This window comes from Oryctolagus cuniculus, chromosome 15 (assembly GCF_051225735.1).
Source record: "Oryctolagus cuniculus isolate XC-2025 breed Fujian yellow rabbit chromosome 15, ASM5122573v1, whole genome shotgun sequence".
NCBI classification, from domain to species: Eukaryota; Metazoa; Chordata; class Mammalia; order Lagomorpha; family Leporidae; genus Oryctolagus; species Oryctolagus cuniculus.
The window spans coordinates 60476617-60491023 of record NC_142881.1 but is presented as its reverse complement, the minus strand read 5'-3'; the positions used below and the strand labels follow the sequence as shown (position 1 = coordinate 60491023).

Sequence of the window (14407 nt, the reverse complement as noted above, 5' to 3'; positions counted from 1 at the left end):
GGCAGGGCCTGGCACATTGAGTACATCAAACTCATAGGTCAGGCCAGCATCGTGGCATGGTGGGAAAAGCCCATTGCCCCTGAGGCTGGCATCTCATATGCGTGCCTGTTGGAGTCCCACCTGCTCCACTTCTGATCTAGCTCCCTGATAATGGCCTAGGAAAGCAAAAGAGAATGGCCCAAGTCCTTGGGTCCCTGCCACCCACATGGGAGACCCACAAGAAGCTCCTGGCTCCCGGCGTTGGCTGTTGTGGCCATTTGGGGAGTAAACCAGCTGATGGAGGATCTCTGTCTCCCCTTCTCTGTAAATCTTTCAAATAAACGCTGGAAGTTTTATTTCTGTATTTCATGAGATTACTTTTTCCTGCACATTTTTCATCACTTTTAAGGAAAATTTTTGCTTCAAATGAACTATTGGATGTTTCATAGTCTGAATTTTGTAATTTTTAAAAAGATTTATTTATTTGAAAGGCAGTTAGAGAGGCAGAGAGAGAAAGAGAGGTCTTCCATCTGCTGGTTCACTCCCCCAAATGGCCACAACAGCCGAGCTGGGCCAGTCCGAAGCCAGGAGCCAGGAGCTTCTTCCGGGTCTCTCACGTAGGTGCAGGCGCCAAGACGGACCGTCTTCTGCTTTCCCAGGCAGTAGCAGAGAGCTGCATTGAAAGAGCAGCCGGGACTTGAACTGGCAGCCATACGGGATGCTGGCACTGCAGGTGGCAGCTTTACCCGCTATGCCACAGCACTGGCCCCAGTTTTTTCTTTGACAATTTAGGTAAATGTACAACAACTTATATTGTGATAAACTTAAGCCAGGAAATTTGATTTATCCATCTTTCTGTCCTTAAAATTTCAGACATTTGTTTGACGCACAGTAAGTAATCTCTAACTCAGTGTTTATTCAAACATTAACACGGCAATGGTGGAGGAAAACCACTTGAAGTAAACTTTATCCATACGCCCAGGCAGCAAAGTGTTTCAGTCATCCTGGTGTTGGGTGCAAGAGGAGAATAAGCATGGATGCAGTCAACCAATTGACCACCAAAATGCTCAAAATATAGAATTCCAGTATTTTACCAAGAACACTGGAGTTCATAAGTGAAGGCCTAGTCCTTGCCTCAAGAAAACCTGCAGTGGGGCCTGCGCTATGGCCCAGCGGGTTAAAGCCTCAGCCTGCAGCACCCGCAGCCCATATGGGCGCCGATTCATGTCCCGGCTGCTCCACTTCGGATCCAGCTCTCTGCTGTGGCCTGGGAAAGTAGAAGATGGCCCAGCTCCTTGGGCCCCTGCACCCACATGGGAGACCTGGAAGAGGCTCCTGGCTTCAGATCAGCTCAGCTCTGGCCATGGCCCTCATTTGCAGACTGAACCAGTGGAATGGAAGACCTCTTTCTGCCTCTACCTCTCTCTGTGACTCTTTCAAATAAATAATTCTTAAAAAGAAGAAAGAAAACCTGAAGGGGCTGGCACTGTGGTATAGTGGGTAAAGCTGCTGCTTATAGTGCCAGCATTCCATATGGGCGCCGCTTCAAGTCCCAGCTGCTCTCTTATATGGCCTGAGAAAGTAATAGATGGCCCAGGTCCTTTGGCCCCAGCACCCATGTGGGAGACACAGAAGCAGCTTGTGGCTCCTGGCTTCTGACTGGCCCAACTCCGGCTGTTGCGGCCAACTGGGGTGTGAACCAGCGTTTGGAAGACGTCTCTCTCTGTCTATGCCTCTCTGTAACTCTTCCTTTCAAATAAATAAATCTTTTTTTTTTTTTTAATTCCCTTAAAAAAAAACTGCAATCTGCTTGACAAACCACAAAATTGTGTGATAACTGCTATACATGACACCACTGCTTACAGAACAGGGGCTTATTACCAACAGATGTTAAAGAGGATGTCCCAGAACACCACTGAATGGTAAATTGCCGTTAAGGCTTATAAAATACATACCTTCCTTTTAAACATAAGCCTGCATAAAAGGCACAAACCGAAAATTCCAAAAAGCACACAAATGGCCCCTCTGGGATCAAAGGTGGTCAAATTATTACACTGAGTCCAGTCATCAGTATAAAATTCAGTAGCAAATGGAAGAACTCATATATTTGCTAGGAAATGTGAATTTTTTTTTTTTTTGAAAGACAATGTTAGAGAAAAGTCTTCCATCACTGATAAACTTCCCAAATGGCCGGCGCCGTGGCTCAGCAGGCTAATCCTCTGCCTGCGGCGCCGGCACCCCGGGGTTCTAGTCCCGGTTGCCCCTCTTCCAGGCCAGCTCTCTGCTGTGGCCCAGGAGTGCAGTGGAGGATGGCCCAGGTGCTTGGGTCCTGCACCCACCTGGGAGACCAGGAGAAGCACTGGGCTCCTGGCTTCAGATCAGTGTGGTGCACCGGCTGCAGCGGCCATTGGAGGGTGAACCAATGGTAAAGAAAGACCTTTCTCTCTGTCTCTCTCTCTCACTGTCCACTCTGTCAAACAAAACAAAACAAAACAAAACAAAACAAAACAAAACAAAACAAAACAAAACACCTTCCCAAATGGCTGCAACAGCCAGAGCTGTGTCAATCTGAAGCCAGGAGCCAGGAGCTTCTTCTGGGTCTCCCACACGGGTGCAGGGGCCCAAGAACTTGAGCCATCCTCCACTGCTTTCCCAGGCACAAGAGCAGGGGGCTGGGTTGGAAGTGTAGCAGCAGGGACTCAAACCAACCCCCATACAGGATGCTGGGGCTGCAGGCCAGGGGTTTAACTCACTGCACCATAGCACTGGCCCCAAAGTTCTGTTTGAATGTCAATTCTGCCAAGCCTGTTTCCTCATATCTGGAATATATACTATATTCTCTTAAAATCAGTGGGACAATTCTATTTTAAAAAGTTTGTATATGGAAGAGCTAGTGTTGTGGCACAGCAGGCTAAATCCTAGCTGCTCCATTTCTGATCCAGCTCCCTGCTAATGCACCTGGGAAAGCAGCAGCGAATGGGCCAAGTACTCGGGCCTCTGGCATTCACATGGAATACCCAGATGGAGGTTCAGGCTTCTGGCTCTGGCTGTTGTGGCCATTTAGGAAGTGAACCAGTGGATGGAATCTCTCTGTCACTCTGCCTTTCAAATAAATAAATCTTAAAAAAAAAAAAAAAAAAAAGTTAAGATGCTGCAGGACACCCACATCCAGTATCAGATTACCCAGGTTCAAGTCCCAGCTCCACCCTTGATGTGCATTTTGGGAGGCAGAAGATGATAATTTGAGTTGTTGGGCCCCTGCTATCCACATGGGAGACCTGGAGTGAGTTCAAGTCTCCTGGCTCAGGCCTGGCCTAATCCTATTACCTATAATTAGTTCAGATAACCAGTATCTTTACCGTGGACTACTCTTATAGCCTCTTTTTTTTTTATAGCCTCTTAATGCAGTTTCTAGGCCTCCAGTCTAGCCCTGCTCCAGTCCATCCTCTTCAGTACAGCCAAAATTAAATCCAACCCTTTAATGGTTCCCCAATCTTCAAGAAAAGTTTTAAATTTCTTAAAGATGCAATATGACCTTTAAGATCTGGTCCCTGTTAAACACTAAATCCCTGTCTTATTCTTCCCCTCTGCCTATCACATGTAAGCCATACTGAACTATTTGCGAGGTTCTTCTTTGCCTCTAAGTTCCTGTACCTGTTGTTCTCTCTTCCTATAAGCCCTCTTCCTACCATAAACATGGCTAGATCAACTGATATTTCTACTTTACTTCTCTGTTGGGTATCATTTCTTCTAAAAAGCCTCCTGACTCATAAAACTTATTAGGTACACCTAACAAGGTTCTTAGTATCCCATATCTACCTTTATTTTAGCCTTTGTTAATCTCTATCATAATTGCTTAAGTGTTAGAGTCTAATTTTCTTGAGGTTAGTTATAGCACAACTGTATTCCCCAATAACTAGCATAGTGATGGACACACAGTTGACATTCAGTAAATTAATGAGTACACTGCTTGTGCAGCCTCTCAGTGAACTATAGTTAGAGTTTAAACCACTGTACCTAACTAACCATAGCACCAGTTTGTCAGCCTTTAATGTAGACAAGATTTCATGTTCTAAGATATTACCTATGAAAGGAATGATCTGAATATAAATACACCATATTTTGTAAAATGTGAGTGACTTTAGCAAAATTAATTTGACTGTCAAATTTTAGGAAATTTTAAGACTACAGTTAGAAAATTCTTAAGGCACAATGAAAAGAGACAATAAAAGGAATTTTTTTATTCAAAGGTATATCTGGATAAGTAGATATGTTTACGACCATTCTTGTGAAATACTTTTTAAAAAAATACGACCAACTTCTTTGCAAATAGCAGACACATACACTTCAACTATGATGACCTAATTTTTGGTGGATAATGTACATGATTAGGCAGAAATACACAAGCTCACACTGGCAGATTATCAAATACTCAGTCAAAATTCCGTTTGTGGCCCCCACTTCTTGATCGATTTCTCCCACCTCGTCTTCGGCCATCTTGTCGACTTCCTGACCGACTCCCCTGTCGACCCTGTCTACCTGACCGGCCACCTGATCGACCACCTGATCGACCACCCGATCGGCCTGACCGGCCACTTGACCAGCCACTCCTCTGTCTCGAATTAGAGGATGTGTTTCCATCATAATATTCTTCAATTTCAGGTAATTTGGCTGGTACTGAGAGGATCCAGTCTGAATCATGCCACTCTGCCTGTTAGGGAAATTTTAAGGGTTAATATAAATGCAAAACAGATTCCATAAGCAAGCACATGAGTAAAGGAAATGCCCCTCTCACAGTCATTATCTATTAGCTAAAAAAGCCATCCCATTAAATCCAAAGTGTCTGGGACAAAAACAGAAGCCAGAAAATAAATAAAATGAAAGCATGTTTAAAGCTCATTCACTAACTTTTAGTCTCAGTAGAGACAGTGAGGCTCATTTCAAGATTCTAAATTCATCCAGTTTATACTTCTGGAAGAGAGCACTCTCTGGTTTCTCAGCACGTAGCAGATAGACAATTAATAAGTGGTACATTTTTTCAGCAATTATAGACAAGAGCATAAAGTAGAGAGCGGATGCCAGAGAATAAACAACATAGCCATTGGAAACAATTTAGTAATGGAGTAAAATCCAGGACACAAATCAGCAGCTTATAAGAACATCAATGTGTTCTGTCTTGCTAGATCAACTGCTGTTCATTACGATCATGAGTTGTCAAGGAAAACTGGTAATCAGATACCTTGTTCGTAAGAATGGGAAGCAATAAATACCCACACATACCATTAGTGACCAAAATCTTAAAAATGTACAAACCAGGGCAGGTATTTAGCCTAGCAGTTAAGATGTCTGCATCTCATATTAGAGTGCCTAGGTTCAATTCCCAGGTCAAGCCCCTGACTCCAGCTTCCTGCTAATGCAGATCCTGGGAAGCAGTAGTGATGGCTTAAGTAGCTGTGTCTCTGCCACCCGTGTGGAAGACAAGGATTGAGATCCCAGCTTCAGGGGTTGGTGCTGTGGCACAGCGGGTTAAAGCCCTGGCCTGAAGTGCTGGTATCCCATATGGGCGCTGGTTCTAGTCCCCCTGCTCCTCTTCTGATCCAGCTCTCTGGTATGGCCCGGGATAGCAGTGGAAGATGGCCCGGATCCTTGGGCCTCTGCACCCGTGTGGGAGACCCAAAAGAAGCTCCTGGCTTCAGAATGACACAGCTCTGCCGTTACGGCCATCTGGGGAGTGAACCAGCGGATGGCAGACTCTGTCTCTACCTCTCTCTGTAACTCTTTCAAATAAATGAAGTAACTTAAAAAAAAAAAATGGCTTGAGATCACAGCTTCAGCCCAATGCTTCAGCCTTTAGGGAGTAAACCAGCAGCTCTGTCTCACTCTCTGCCTCTCAAATACAAATAAGATATAATTTTTTTTACAAAGTCTAAACATGGCAGGTACTCCATTAACTAAACTAAACAAAACAACCACAAACCTTTGGCTACACAGTCACCCTAAAACGTTCATCTTAAAAGAAAAACATGAGGCACAGCATGTAAAGCCGCTGCCTGCAGTGCCAGCATCCCATTTGGGTGCTGCTTTGAGTCCTGGCTGCTCCTCTTCCGATCCAGCTCTCTGCTGTGGCCTGGGAAAGCAGTAAAAGATGGCCCAGGTGCTTGGGCCCCTGCACCCATGTGGGAGACCTGGAAGCTCCTGGCTCCCGGATTCAGACTGGCCCAGCTCTGGCAGTTGTGGCCATCTGGGGAGTGAACTAGCAAATGGAAGACCTCTCTTTCTCTGCTTCTTTGTGACTCTGCCTTTCAAATAAATAAATCTTAAAAAAAAAAAAGGGGGGGGGGGGCGGCACTGTGGCGCAGTGGGTTAACGCCCTGGCCTGAAGTGCCGACATCCCATATGGACACTGGTTCGAGACCCAGCTGCTCCACTTCCTGTCCAGCTCTCTGCTTTGGCCTGGGAAAGCAGTGGAAGAAGCTCCTGGGTTCAGGTCGGCACAGCTCCGGCCATTGTAGCCATCTGGGGAGTGAACCATCGGATGGAAAACCTCTCTCTCTCTGCCTCTCCTCTCTCTGTGTAACTCTTTCAAATAAATAAATAAATATCTTTAAAAAAATAACTGTCTACAATATGTTATAAATTTTTAAAAGGACCTCGGAGGGGATGGCCTGTGTTTTGGTGAGGAGGGTAAAGCCACCACCTCAGATATCAGCATCCCATATTGGCACAGGTTTGAGTCTCAGCTGTTCCACTTCCAATCCAGCTCCCTGTTAATATGCCTGGGAAAGCAGTGGGAGACGGCCCAAGTTCTTGGGCCCTTGCCACCCATATAGGAGACCTGGATGGAGTTCCAGGTTCCTGGCTCCAGCCATCAAGGGCCATCTGGGGAGTGAACCAGTGGATGGAAAACCACTTTCTCTCTTTCTCTCCTTCTCTCTTTGTAACTCTGCCTTTCAAATAAACAATCTTTAAAAAAAAAAAAAAAAAAAGACCTCAGAAAAAGAACTAATCCGATTCTTATTTCAAAATATTTGTGTGTGTGTGTGTGTGTGTGTGTACAGGGATCAATAAACTCTTCACTATAGAAATCTAGTGGACAACCTGTTTCTTTTGTAGGAAAAGTAAAAATTTTAAAAGTTTTTATTGATTTATTTACTTATTGAAAGAGAAAGAATGGCAGACAGAGGTCTCTCATCTGCTGGCTCACTTGCCAAACACCTGCAACAGCTAGGACCAGGTCAGGCTGAAGCCAGGTGCCAGGAACTCAATTCAGATCCCAAGTGTGGTGGCAGGGACTCAACTACTTGAGCCATCAACTACTACTTCCAGGGTGTACTTTGGCAGGAAGCTGGAATCAGGAGCTTGGTAATAGGCACATCAGGGTTATTATAATATTCTATCATTTTGGAGGATGGTATTGTGGCATAGTGGGTAAAGCTACCTTCTATGACACTGGCATATCATACAGGTGCCAGGTCATGTCCTGCTGCTCCATTTCCAATCTAGCTTCCTGCTAATGGCCTGGGAAATGCAGCAAAAGATGGCCCAGCGCTTGGATCTGTGTCACCCACATAGGAGATCTAGATTAAGCTCCTGGCTTCTGCCTGGCTCAGCCCTGGCTGGTGTAGCCATATAGGGAGTGAACTAGCAGATGGAAGATCTTTCTCTCCCCCACCTCTCTCTTTTTCAAATAAATAAATAAATAAAAGACATTATCTTTTAGAGAAACATACTTTAAAAAATAAAATTTTTAAAATACCTGTAAACTTTCTGACTCGATTGTAGGAACATCAAAGCAAACACCCTAAAAGAAAAAAATATTTTTATTTGAAAGTTAATTGTTTATCAATAAACTAATATTTGCTGGTAAATTAGGCTTTAATGAAAGGATTAGATTTGTCCCATGATTGCAGAGAGGATCAAAATAGATAAACTATCAAAGCCTGACAGAGTGGAGCTTAATATATTTTTCTAAATCTGAAAAGTAACACCATAGTATCTAATGATTAACTACAGTGAATAAGAATCTACTCTCTAGTAGAAGTTTTTGTAAACACTATAAAATCCCTTATAAGGGGCTGGTGCCGTGGCTCACTTGGCTAATCCTCTGCCTGCGGCGCTGGCATCCCATAGGGGCACCAGGTTCTAGTCCCGGCTACTCTTCTTCCAGTCCAGCTCTCTGCTGTGGCCCAGGAAGGCAGTGGAGGATGGCCAAGGTGACTGGGCACATGCACCCACGTGGGAGACCAGGAGGAAGCACCTGGCTCCTGGCTTCGGAATGGCACAGCACCGGCCGTAGTGGCCATGTAGGGGGTGAACCAATGGAAGGAAGACCTTTCTGTCTCACTGTCTAACTCTGTCAAATAAGTAAAAAAAAAAAAAAATCCCTTATAGAATCATTCTTATAATACATTCCTTTAAAACTTCAGTGTCAGAAAGTTTCTCTCCTGAAGAGCTTCAGTGTTTATCAGATAACGAGGTTGAGAGAACTGAGGATATCTCCTCTTTGATCTTGGCTGCCAATACACTGGAAGTTTATTTAATATTCAAGTACAACTACTAGTTTGGCCTGTGCATACTGTAATACTTTCCCTCTTCTCTACTTTTTTTTGAATGTGTATATTTGTCTCATACTTGCCTCAAATCTTTTTTCAAGGTAAGTAATAAGACACTTTGAGACAAATGATTATCTGCAATACACAATCTAGTTAATAAATTCTATTCTAGAATTAATCTATGTAGTAGATTAGATGAATAAATATAACATCTCTCAAATCCAAAAGAAGAAATCCTAGTCACTAAGATTATAGAGTATCAACTGTTAAATAAATATTAAAATACCTCAATTAATTCATACTATTACCCTCATTAACAATCAACAACAGCCACTTAACAAACAATAATACATGTTCTCTAAATTATAGAGCCATGTAACTCTTCCAAGCATTAGTTACTTAGTCTTGGAGCATAAATATACAGCCACACATAATATATACACAAAAGCAGAAACTTAGATAACCTGAGTATTAAATAGTGAAACCAAGCAGAATGACTTCCAGCTCTAAGGTCAGACTGTTTACATAACACCCAAATTTATAACTGGAAACAAACTAACACATAAAGAAAGCAGTATTAGTCATCCCATTAGACTTCAAAAAAAAAAATAAATAAAAAGGAGGTACAAAATTTTCCAGTCTTTATAAATGTTTGAGGTAGTTGATTAAAAAGATTTTTTTAAATTTGTTGATTAAAAGACCTTTTTTCTAGAAAAGCCTACCATATTTCCTTTCAGGAGGCACATTCTGGTAACTTGGGACACAGCATTGCTACTCAGCTTTCTGTTAAGCTCTTTCCACGCAGAGCTGACATCCTGTATTTCTTCAGGGCTTTCCAGAGTCATGGTCACAAACCCCTAAGGAATAAAGTCACATTATATTTAGAAAATAGCAGCAGCAGCAGGACAATGGCTATAGACCTTCATGACTTTTTTTTTTTAAGATTTATTTATTTATTTGAAAGTCAGAGTTACACAGAGAGAGAGAAGAGAGAGAGAGAGAGAGAGAGAGAGAGAGGAGTGAGAGAGAGAGAGAGGTCTTCTATCTGATGGTTCACTCTCCAATTGGCCACAATGGCCACAATGGCTGGAGCTGTGCTGATCTGAAGCCAGGAGCCAGGAGCTTCTTCCAAATCTCCCACGCAGGTGCAGGGGCCCAAGAACTTGGGCCATCTTCTACTGCTTGCCCAGGCCATAGCAGAGAGCTGGATTGGAAGTAGAGCAGCCAGGTCTCAAACTGGCGCCCATAAGGGATGCCAGCACTTCAGGCTAGAGTGTTAACCCACTGCACCACAGCACCAGCCCCGACCTTCATAACTTAACTGTGTACTTCTTATAAGCCAATGGCATAACATAGCCACTAAAGAAATAACTTCTTTGCAACTACATTTTGGAGATCGGCGGTGTGGTGTATTAAGTTTTTTTTTTTTTTTTTTTTTTTTTGACAGGGAGAGTGAACAGTGAGAGAGACAGAGAGAAAGGTCTTCCTTTACCATTGGTTCACCCTCCAATGGCCGCTGCGGTAAGCACACTGTGGCCAGTGCACTGCGCTGATCCGAAGCCAGGAGCCAGGTGCTTCTCCTGGTCTCCCATGTGGGTGCAGGCCCCAAGGACCTGGGCCATTCTCCACTGCACTCTCGGGCCACAGCAGAGAGCTGGACTGGAAGAGGGGCGACCAGGACAGAATGCAACACCCTAACCGGGACTAGAACCCGGTGTGCCAGCGCCGCAGGTGGAGGATTAGCCTATTGAGCTGCAGTGACGGCCTCAAATAAATCTTAAAAAAAAAGAGGTCAAGGTGCAAGACTGCCCACATTCAGATCTTAACTCTTAAAAAAAAAAAAAAAAAAAAAAAAGTACAAAATATGAATGAAGTACTCTTGCCAAAAAATTTAACCTGAATATAAAATCAACTTCTGACACTGCTTCCAGCTTATAGGAAAGATTCTGGATAAAGGCAAAAGTAAATGATGCACTAAGAAAATAAATTCAGAAAAATACAGGTGAAGTATTCTAGTAGACAGCTTACCTAGACTTTTCACACATACACACAAAAAATCAATGCAATGAAAAATAAAAATTTTCAGTTACAGACTGAAAAAATCCGAAAACCAAACACAACCTTATTTGGACCTTGATCCGTGTGTGTGTGTGTATGGCAAGAGAGATGGGTATAATAAGTTACTCCCAGTACAATGATATTTGGCGAAACTATTAGCCTTTTTTTTTTTTTTTTGGACAGGCAGAGTGGACAGTGAGAGAGAGAGACAGAGAGAAAGGTCTTCCTTTTACCGTTGGTTCACCCTCCAATGGCCGCTGCTGCCAGCGCGCTGTGGCCGGCACACCACGCTGATCCGAAGCCAGGAGCCAGGTGCTTCTCCTGGTCTCCCAGGTGGGTGCAGGGCCCAAGCACTTGGGCCATCCTCCACTGCCTTCCCGGGCCACAGCAGAGCTGGACAGGAAGAGGGGCAACCGGGACAGAATCCGGTGCCCCGACCGGGACTAGAACCCGGTGTGCCAGCGCCGCAAGGCGGATGATTAGCCTATTGAGCCGCGGCGCCGGCCTGGCTAAACTATTAATGACCTGCCAGGGAGACCAGTCAGCTGCACTCATTTGTGCTACACCAAATAACTTCCATGTAAGTTAAGCTGCTCTGCCCCTTTTGCTCCCTACTCCCAATGGGCTGCTCAAAATTAGTCTGCACAATGGTTGTTCAAAAACCTGTCAGCAGTCTCTTATCTGATCGAGATCCCCAGGACCAGGCTCTTTCTCATTCTCTACCCAGACATCAGAGAACTCTCCCACTGATGAGTGTCTCCTTGCTTGTACCCAAGTAATTTTAATTACTTGTAGACTTGGTGTGGTATGTGTTGACATCTGATAACAACCTTCTAGTGGCCTGGTCAGATGGTGTTACAAAAATGCATGTGCACACAGATACCCCTCCACACATACATGCAGTTCTTACTTTGCCAGCTACCGTATTAAATGCATAGTCTAGTTCTTACTTGGCATGGGTCTGTAGCAAGCTACAAAATGAAGAGTAGGTTCTGGTATACAAGTTTCAACTAGCACAATACTGTGCAAAGAAAGAATTTTTTTTTTTTTTTTTTTTTTTTATTTTTGACAGGCAGAGTGGACAGTGAGAGAGAAAGACAGAGAGAAAGGTCTTCCTTTGCCGTTGGTTCACCCTCCAATGGCCGCTACGGCCGGCGCGCTGCGGCCGGCGCACTGCGCTGATCCGATGGCAGGAGCCAGGAGCCAGGTGCTTTTCCTGGTCTCCCATGGGGTGCAGGGCCCAAGCACCTGGGCCATCCTCCACTGCACTCCCTGGCCACAGCAGAGGGCTGGCTTGGAAGAGGGACAACCGGGACAGAATCCGGCGCCCCGACCGGGACTAGAACCCGGTGTGCCGGCGCCGCTAGGCGGAGGATTAGCCTAGTGAGCCGCGGCGCCGGCCAGAAAGAATTTTTTATTTTTCTCTCCAGATAGATACTTTTCGGATTATGAGGCAAATCTGTTTGTTTGTTTGTTTGTTTAAAGATTTATTTATGGGGCCAGCGCTGTGGCGTAGCGGGTAAAACTGCCGCCTGCAGTGCCAGCATCCCATATGGGCACCAATTCAAGTCCTGGCTGCTCCACTTAGGATCCAGCTCTCTGCTGTGACCTGGGGAAGCAGTAGAAGATGGCCCAAGTGCTTGGGCCCCTGCACCCGCGTGGGAGACCCGGAAGAAGCTTCTGGCTCCTGATCAGCACAGCTCCAGCCATTGAGGCCATCTGGGAAGTAAACCAGTGGGTGGAAGACATCTGCCTCTCTGTAACTCTTCCTTTCAAATAAATGAATCTTCATTTTTTTAAAGATTTATTTATTTATTTGAAAGCATTACACAGAGATAGAAGGAGAGGCAGAGAGAGAAAGAGAGGTCTTCCATTCGCTAGTTCACTCCCCAGATGGCCGCAACGGCTGGAGCTATGCCGATCTGAAGCCAGGAGCTGGGAACTTCTTCCAGGTCTCCCACATGGGTGCAAGGCCACAAGGACTTAGGCCATCTTCCACTGCTTTCCCAGGCAATAGCAGAGAGCTGGATCAGAAGTGGAGTAGCCAAGACTTGAACCGGTGCCCATATGGGGTGTTGGCACTGCAGGTGGAGGTTTTACCCACTACGCCACAGCACCAGCCTCAATGAGGCAAATCTGAATACGGACTACATTAGATGATACAGAATTATAAATCAATTTTCACAGATGAGATTATGGGTCCGTGATTATGGAGGAGAATATACTTATTCTTAGAGGATGAGTACTGAAATATTTAAGGATCAGGCTGTGATGTTTTAACCTACTTTCAAATGGTTTAGAAGAAAAAGTACAAATGAAAATAAAAAGCAAATGCAGAATATTAACAGTTGTTAAATCTAGGTGGAAGCATATGGTTATTTATTACCCTCTTTTTTCAATTTTTCTATAGGCCTGAAAATTTGGAGGAGCTAGCTGTCAAAAAGCATTTCTTGGGGGTAGGTGTTGGGGTGCAGTGGGGTAAGCCACCACTTGGGATGCCTGTTTCCCATATCAGAGTTAGGAGTTAGAGTCCCAGCTACTCCACTTCTATTTCAGCTTCCTGCTAATGCATCTGGAAGACAGTGAAGGATGGCCCAGACACTGGGGCTCCTGCAACCCCATGGGAGACACAGATGGAGTTCCTGGCTCTTGGCTTTGGCCCAACCCCAAAGCTGTTGTGGGCATCTGAGGAGTGAACCAGTGAATGGAAGATATCTATCTCTTTGCTCTCCCTCACTCTGCCTTTCAAATAAATCTTTTTTTTTTTTTTTTTATAAAAAGGCATTTATTGAGGGGCTAGAGAAAATGGGAAGCCTAATTTCTAAACAGAGCAGAGCAAAACAGTTTTTTTCTGCATAACAAGCAAAGTATATTGAAGAGATTAAATTCAGTACTCAGTAATTCACTCTACAGTATCTGCAATGGTTCAATTTTGACTTTTTAACAACCACATACAATTTCCTCACAGATTTCTACCTTATCAGAAGTGATCAAAGATCGTGGTTCAAAGCTTGATGCACCAGAAATGTGGGCTAATGCTGCAGCCAGTGCATCCACTGCCCCTTTCTCTTCTATCAGTCTCTGGGCTGATGGTCGGAAAAAATCCACAGCAGCATAAGAGACAGAAGCCAGAGACCTATGGTTTAAAAATAATAAATGTCCTTGGTCAAGACACAGCAAAAAAAAAAAAACAATAACAAGAGAACGAATGGGAAAAGAGTAACGTTTTGTATTTTAATAAAACTAAATGTCGCTGGTAAAACTGGTGATTAAAATTTTCTGATATATGAACTAGGAGAGCTTAAAGATGAATAGCCTAACACAAAAGAAAATATTATTCAGCAAGTTCAGAAAGCATACCTGATGGCATCCATGCTTTTAGATTTAACTAAATCCATTGTAGAAGGAACACCTACACGTTTAAAAGTAATTCCCTGAAAATGAAAGAATTACATTAAAGAAAAATGGAAGTCTTCACAAGTAATTCCTAAGTTAATATAGTTTGTTGAATTTCCACTTCTTGGATTTAAAGATTTCCAAGCCCTAGCAGACAACAAAAGATCTGCTTTTTCTAATAAATCACTGATTTATTCCAAAATTCCAAAAAAGAAATTTTTTTTTCAATTTTTCCTTAGTTAAAATCATGGAATTTCACTTGCAAAACAAAGCTGATGCTAAAGAAGAAAAAGATGTTTAAATTTATCAACTTTTTCCTTATTACCACATCTCATTTTATAAAGTATATGAAATAGCATATAAAAAAGTCAAAAATATGAAAAATGTGAAATACTTCAAAAATCTAGACCACAGAAAATGTT

General features: G+C 43.6%; 1 protein-coding gene across 23 annotated transcripts in view; it reads right to left on the bottom strand.

Moving 5' to 3' along the window:
- Nucleotides 1-4192: 4192 nt before the first annotated feature.
- The window catches only part of DDX50 (DExD-box helicase 50), a 46132-nt gene continuing 35917 nt past the window's right edge, over nt 4193-14407 (bottom strand). For 19 of the 23 annotated variants that reach the window (XM_070057770.2, XM_070057771.2, XM_002718449.6 and 16 more), the window contains 5 exons: nt 13950-14023; nt 13566-13725; nt 9254-9388; nt 7736-7780; nt 4193-4690 (listed from right to left, as the gene is read on the bottom strand). In XM_070057770.2, coding sequence (XP_069913871.2) covers nt 4412-4690; nt 7736-7780; nt 9254-9388; nt 13566-13725; nt 13950-14023 — 693 coding nt within the window. In that variant the 3' untranslated portion in view covers nt 4193-4411. The remainder of the gene's footprint in view (nt 4691-7735; nt 7781-9253; nt 9389-13565; nt 13726-13949; nt 14024-14407) is intronic. The other 4 variants (XR_016222226.1, XR_016222227.1, XR_016222228.1 and 1 more) reach the window with 1 other exon arrangement.